The 7,686-nt window shown below is 38.2% G+C and overlaps 1 protein-coding gene across 1 annotated transcript; it reads right to left on the bottom strand.

Moving 5' to 3' along the window:
- Nucleotides 1-4,366: 4,366 nt before the first annotated feature.
- LOC129518006 (zinc finger protein 77-like) lies at nt 4,367-5,986 on the bottom strand. The gene is made up of 2 exons (XM_055338074.1): nt 5,770-5,986; nt 4,367-5,475 (listed from the first exon to the last, which is right to left on the bottom strand). Exons 1-2 carry the CDS (start codon nt 5,984-5,986, stop codon nt 4,367-4,369), a joined length of 1,326 nt encoding a protein of 441 aa, XP_055194049.1.
- Nucleotides 5,987-7,686: the final 1,700 nt, after the last annotated feature.

Below are 7,686 nucleotides of genomic sequence, written 5' to 3'. Positions count from 1 at the left end.
ACCTGCCATCTCTGAGGTTAAAACTAGTATCAAAATGGGGCTTAGAAGCCATAGATTTCATCATTTCATAAGGAAAACTTTCCAGCAAAGTAAACTAAATCATGGAATAGGCTGCTTGTGAAGTCATTATTCAGAGGCTGAATGACCACAAGTTAGGGAATTACAGAACAGATTCATGCTCTAGATGAGATGCTAGAAGTATTTTATGATTCTTGTACATGGGCCAGGTTATCAGAATCCCCCAGAGAACTTGTGAAAAACTCATTCCTGAGCCCCACTGCAGAATTCCAATGTTAGGGACTTGGAATCTATACTTTTGATAAATCCTCTTTGTGATTTTCATGTGCAGTTAGGTTTGGGATTCAATGGATTAGATAATTTTTAATATCCCTGCCAAGACCAAGAATCTATATACTAAATTCTGAAGACATCGGGGAGAGGGGGATTTTTCCATTAAAGGAGAACTTCAAAGGGCAGAAAGTCTATGGTGAATGGACAACATATAGGATATTATCTTTAGTTTTCCAGATTCCAGAAACCTCAAAGAATACCAAAACATTAAAAAAAAGAATACCAAAACATGCCAATCAAACTAATGATAGCCATATGTTAGTTTATCCACTTACCTTAGATAAATTGTATATTTGTAAAATATCCATATGGATTTTAGGATCAGCTTATAAATTTCTACAAAGAAGCTATCTGGGATTTTAGTAGGGATTGCATTGAACATGTTGATCAATTTGGAACATACTGCAATTTTAATAATATTAAATCTTCTGATCCACAAACATAGCATACCTTCCAATTATCTAGATCTTCTTTCTTGGTATTTAAATTCAATTAGCCAACATACAGTACATCATTAGTATCAGAGGTAGTGTTCAATAATTCATCAGTTGTGTATTACACATAGTGCTCATTAAATTTCTTTCAAAATTTTGTTGCCTTTAAGAGTACGAGTTTTGGGGATCCCTGGGTGGTGCAGCGGTTTGGCGCCTGCCTTTGGCCCAGGGCGCGATCCTGGAGACCCGGGATGGAATCCCACATCGGGCTCCCGGTGCATGAAGCCTGCTTCTCCCTCTGCCTGTGTCTCTGCCTCTCTCTCTCTCTCTCTGTGACTATCATAAATAAATAAAAAAATTAAAAAAAAAGAGTACGAGTTTTGCACTTCTTTTAAAAATTTACTCCCAAATATTTTATCTGTGAAGCTATTAAAAATGCAATTTTTCTTACTTTCATTTTCAAATTTTCTCTTGCAATTTATTTGTTGAAACCCTGCTGTTTTCTGTAGAGTTCTCCCCAACATCCCCACTCTAAACCCAAGTCTAGATATTCTTTTCTTACATCCTTATGATGTTATTTAACATCATTGTCCTCATATTTTCCTAAAAATTCACAGTTCCATCTAGAGGCTTGATAAGATGCGGATTCTATTTTTCAGCAAAAAGACTTCATAGGTACTGCTTTGTTTTTCCATTAGCAGTCATGTGATATTTTGTTATTACTCTTTGTAATGTTAGTAGTGATGGTGATCACTGCCTAGATCCATTAATCCATTAACCATTGTAAAATTCTATCATTATTTCTTAATTTATCAGCCAGAAATCTTCTACTAAAACATTTTGCTCACAAACTATTAGGTTACACAGAGGAAGAATGTGTCTATAAAAAGGCAAGTTAAGTGTTTGGTTCATTATTTTATTTACCAGTTTCAAAATAATGAGCTAGTTTCCTAGTTTTCTCCAAGTTTACCAATTACATTTCTAAGTATCATTAACTCAGATATTTAAATATATTTGATACATTTCAATCCATTGTAATTATTTTATTTGCAGATGTTAAAATTGCTTCATATATGGACAGTAAAGTCTCTTTAATTTGGCTCCCAAATTCTTCCTGACACAACCCTAGTAGTTTTCCTTTATAGGGAAAAACCCAATTGCAAGCCTAAGCTATTACCACTGCTTCTGACCAATTAGCTATAAATCAGAGCTTCCCATGACCCCCCCATTTAGATTCCATTAATTGCTAAAGTAGCTCACAGAACTCAGGGAAATGCTTATTTACAGTTACCAGTTTACTAATAAAGACTTAGATGAATAGGCAGATGAAGAGATACATACAGCAATTTCTGGGAGTGTCCCAAGTGGAGGAGCTTTTGTCTCTGTAGAGTTGGGGTACAACATTCTCCCAGTATCTAGATGTGTTTAACAACCTGGAAGCTCTCTAAACCCCATACTTTTGAGATTTTTATGGAGGCTTCCTCACCTCACATAAACAGAATCAGTTATCAATTCCATTTCCAGTCCCTCTCCCCTCTCCAAAGAAATAGGGGACAGGGTTGAAAATTTCAATTTTCTAATTATGGCTGGATCTTTCTGGTGAACAGCCCCCATTGAGAAGCCCTCCAAGAACTCACCCAGGGTCACCTAATTAGAACAAAAGATGCTTCTATCACCAAGTAAATTCCAAAGGATTTAGGAGACTTGTGTCATGAACTGGAGTCAAAGACTAAGTATTATGAAGAAGTTAAGATGGTGGAGGAATAGAGGGACCCTGTTTGTCTGGTCCGTGGAACATCACTAGATACTTACCAAATCATTCTGAATACCTGAGAAATCAGAGATCTGAGAAAACAAATTCTACAAGTCTACCAGTAGAAAAGTGACCACTGTTTGGAAGGTAGGAGATGCAGTGACTTAAATCTGGTGTGATATAGCTAATGACATGGTGCTTAAGGAGGCTACCACAAAGCGTTATAAGCAGTGGAGTGCAAAATCAGAACTTTTAGAAGTCTGCTGTAGTGGAGAATGTGCCTGGCTTAAAGATGTTCAGATGGTGAAGCAGAGTGGAATCCCAGGAGTGACAGCATGGCTGGAGGATTTCCGGAGTTGCAAGAAGAATGGGTGGGCCTGAGTGTGGCAGAGTTCCCAGGCATATAAGTGGAGAAGCTGGCTGAGAACAGCAAATCTAGGTGCTGGCTTTCTGCTCTATGTTGCCATAAACTGTGAACCACTCCATGGGTGTGCAAATGCTTTCCTGGGAGGGGTCCAGATAAAGGCAGAAGCACAGTGAGACACCCTTCTTCCCCAGAGAGGAACAGCTTGGATCCACGCCATGGAAGTCCATAATATTTGGAGTTTTGAAACTCAGTCCACTGCCAGAGATAAATACTTTTGGTCACAAATAAGGTGAACACAAAGTTCTTATGGAAACTGGGGAGAAAATAGAGATTGACTGTTTTTCTGTGAGGGCTCACTGAAGGGGGGGCACAAATTTTCGGCTCTGGGGCTAGAGACCAGGGCATCACCATATTCATTGCATCATGAATCCTGAAATCCTTCAGGGAGCAAAACATTGCCATCTAGTGGAGTCAGGCAGGAGCCACTTACAACAAGCCCAGTCTGTTCATTGGAGGTGTTTTTCCACTAGGGCAAGCTCACCTGAGAATCAATGCAAAAGGCCCCACCCCCAGAAGACCAGCAAAACAACTTCTCATCAAGCTTACTGATCATAGGTGGCTGCAAAGTTTCAGCTCTTGAGGAAAACAGTATATAGCATTCGTTATATTTTTATTCTTTAGGCTTTTCATATTATTTTTCAGTTATTTTCTTATTTTCTCAATTCTTTTTAAATTCTTTTTTAATTTTATTTTTTAAAGATTGTATTTATTTATTCATGAGAGACACAGAGAGAGGCAGAGATATAAGCAGAGAGTGAAGCAGGCTCCCTGCAGGGAGCCTGATGCTCAACTCAATCCCAGGACTCCAGGACCACAACCAGAGCCAGGGCACTCAACCACTGAGCCACAGAGGTGCCCCTTAATTTTTATTTTTACATATACTTTATATATCTTTAAATTTTTGTTTCCATTCATTGTATTTTATTTTATAAATATATACCTATATACCTTTATATACCTATTTATATATTATATGTTATTTATGTTATATATTTATATATTTGTGTATATATACAAATAAACATATATGCTTATTTATGTATCTCACTAGGCAAATAAAAAATATTTAGTGCAGCCTTCCCCTGTTTACTCATTGTTGTTCTTTAATTCTTACACTCTGTTCATTTATAATCAGGATGTGTTTTTTTTAAGATGCTTACAAAATTTTTCTAATAGTATGCAAATTTGTGCAGGATAAGTGATGTAATTTACATGGAGTTTTCCCCACATTTACTGACTAGGGTTTCCCTCTTGTCAGAGTTTCTATGTCATTTTTTTTAAAAAGGATAAAGGACCACAGAAGTCTTTCCCACACTGCTTACATTTAGAGTTTCTCCCCACTGTGAAATCTCACATGTCTTTGTAGGGATGTGAGTCTACTGAAGTCTTTACCACATTCCTTCACTCATAGGATTTCTCTCTACTGTGAGTTCTCAAATGTCTTCGAAATGATGATGACCAACTGAAAGCTTTCCCACATTGCTTACATATATAGGGTTTCTCTCCAGTGTGAATTCTCACATGTGTTCTAAAGTACAAGAGACTGCTGAAGGCTTTTCCACGTTCATCACATGCATAGGGTTTTTCTCCTGTATGAGTTCGCAAATGTCCCTTAAAGGATGAAGGGGAACTGAAGGATTTCCCACATTGTTTACATACATAAGGCTTTTCTCCAAAGTGTGTTCTCATGTGAATCCTAAGGTCAGAGGGCCAACTGTAGGCCTTCCCACATTCCACACATTTATAGGCTTTCTCTCCAGTGTGCATTCTTGCATCTATGATCAGGTAAAAAGAATGAAGAAAGGCTTTCCCACATTCCTTACATTCATAGGCTTTCTCTGCACTGTGAACCCTCCCATGTTTTCTAAGAGACGAGGGAGAAGAGAAGAATTTCTTACATTCTCTACAGGCATAGAGTTTCTCAACAGTATGAGTTTCCCTATGTGTCCAGAGGTTTGAGGGAGATCTGAAGGTTTTCCCACACTTTTCACATTCATAAGGCTTATCTCCAGTGTGGGTTCTTATATGAACCCTAAGTTTGGAGAAGTATATAAAGGCTTTTACACATTCCTTACATGTGTAGGGTTCCTCTTCAATGTGAGCTCTAATGTGTTCCCTAAATGATGAGTAACAAATAAAAGTTCTCCCACATTCCTTACATTGATGGGATTTCTTTCCATGTTGAAATGATGTTATGGAACTCTTTAGGGATGTAGTATCCATGATGGCCTTTTCAAACTTAGTGTATTCATAGGATTTTACTCGAGTAGAAAGTCTCTTATGCAAAATAAAATTTGAAATCTGGTTGGTTTCTCCACATTGATTAGTTCCATTATTTTCTGAGGGTATCTCCACCGCATGACACCTCATACATGTCCCCTGGTTCTTGTGCTGATCTTCAATGCCATGGCATTTCCAGTTTTCACCCACTGAGGTCAGGTTCCTGCAGGTCTCTAGCATCACATCTCTGTAGAGCCTCCTCTGAGCACAATACAGCAAAGCCCACTCCTCTGGGGTGAAGTCCACAACCACAACCTCGAAAAATATCACTCCGCCTCAATGTCATCTACAGATTCGACGTGATCCCAACTCATTGTCCTGGAGTCTGTCCGGCAGTGCTGACCCTAACCCTCACTTTCTACATTTGAGAAATTCAGTCCCCCAGGCACCAGAATACATCCGTTTCATCACCGAATGTCTCTTGGGTACCTACTCTGCCACACCTTCTCTCTGTGTCTGTAACACCGGCCGTGACAGGACACCGGGCCCCCACCCCAACTGGGGGCAGAGACTCGGGTTGGTACCTCCGAGAGCGGGGGACACACGGACTGTGGTCGCCTGCAGCCAGTTCAAGTCAGCCCCTCCAGATCTCGGCCCGGGCTGCACGTACTCACCATCTCCAGGCTGCTCTGGGCTCCGGGGGGCCCTCCCCGTACTTCCAGCAGGTGAGAACAGTGCACCTATAATGAGGATATTTGTAAAGGTGTTGTTAACTTTGAGAGCCTTAGAAATTGTCGCCATTTGTTCTTTTTCTAATCTTCTTCTTTTCAGAAGAAACAATACTATACTGTCTACTGTCTACAAAGTGCTCCTTTTTTTCTTTCACTATCATAATCATAATATATTATGATATATAATATATATCAAATAATATAATAGATTATATATCAAATCATAATACATTTATATATTATGTTATTTATTTGTATTATATAATATACTTACATATTATATAAGAAAAAGGATTTCTTTCATATATTAGTTTCTTTTAATAAGCAGACCAAAACACATCCAGGATCTAGTGGGGCTTTTTGTTCTTGTTTTTCTGTTGTTGTTGTTTTTGTTGTTTTCTCTTCCTTTTTTCTTTTCTGGACAAAATGATGAGAGAGAGAAATTTATCCCAAAAGAAAGAACAGGAGGTAGTACTGCCAGGGATTTAATCAATGCAGATATAAGTAAGATATCTGAACTAAAATTTAAAACAATGATTATAAAGATACTAGCTGGGTGTGAAAAATGTATAGAAGACACTAGCAAACCTCTTACTATAGAGATAAAAGAACTAAAGTGTAATCAGGCCAAAATTAAAAATGCTATTTCTGAGATGCAGTCCCAAGTGAGGACCATAAAAATGAGGATAAATGAAGCAGAAGAGAAAATCAGTGCTACAGAAGATAACATGATGGAGAATAAGGAAGCTAAAAAGAAGAGGGAAGGAAACATTTTAGATCACAGAGGTAGACTGAAGGAACTCTGATGCCATAAAATGAAATACTATCCATATTATAGGAGTCCCAGATGAGTGAGAGGAAGGGGCAGAAGGTTTATCTGGGGAAATTATAGCTGAGAACTTCCCTAATCTGAGGAATGAAACAGACATTCAAGTCCAGGAGGCACAGAGAACCCCCTGCAAAACCAACAAAAATAGATCAACAGTCAACATATTATAGTGAAGCTTGAAAATTACAAAGATAAAGAAAAAATCCTGAAAGCAGCTTGGGATAAGAGGTCCTTAACCTTCAAGTGTAGACACATAAGGCTTGCGGCCTTAATGTCCATCACCCAGTTACCTCATTCCCCTACTCCTCTCGCCTCTGCCAACCCTCAGTGTGTGTCCTATGATTAATAATCCCTTATGGTTTGTCTCTCTCTCTGGTTTCATCTTGGTTTAATTTTTCCTCTCTTCCCCTATGATCCTCTATTTTGTTTCTTAAATTTCACATATGAGTGAGATCATATGATAATTGACTAGATTTTAAGCCAAATACTTTAATAAGAGAGGATGAAGGACACTGTATCATAATAAAGTGTCCTGAAAAATAAGATCTATGAATTGTAAATATTTATACCCCCTAACTTGAAAGCAGCCAAATACGTAAACCAATTATTTTTTTCATAAACCAATTAATAAAAAAATTAAAGAAATTCATTGATAATAATAGAATAACAGTAAAGGACTTTAACGCCCCACTCAGAGCAATGGACAGATAATCTAAGCACAAGATCAACAGGGAAACAGGGCTTTGAATGACACACTGGACCAAATGGACTTCACAGATCTATTCGGAGCGTTTCATCCTAAAGTAGCAGAATACACATTCTTCTCCAGTGCATATGGAATATTCTCCAGAATATATCACATACTGGATTACAAATCAGGTCTCAACCAGTACAAAAAGACTGAGATCGAGGTACCTGGGTGGCTCAGTCAGTTAAGCATC

This window comes from Nyctereutes procyonoides, unplaced genomic scaffold (genome assembly GCF_905146905.1).
Source record: "Nyctereutes procyonoides isolate TBG_1078 unplaced genomic scaffold, NYPRO_anot_genome, whole genome shotgun sequence".
Classification (NCBI taxonomy): Eukaryota; Metazoa; Chordata; class Mammalia; order Carnivora; family Canidae; genus Nyctereutes; species Nyctereutes procyonoides.
Note: the sequence above shows the minus strand (reverse complement) of the source record. Positions and strands in the feature narration are given on the sequence as shown.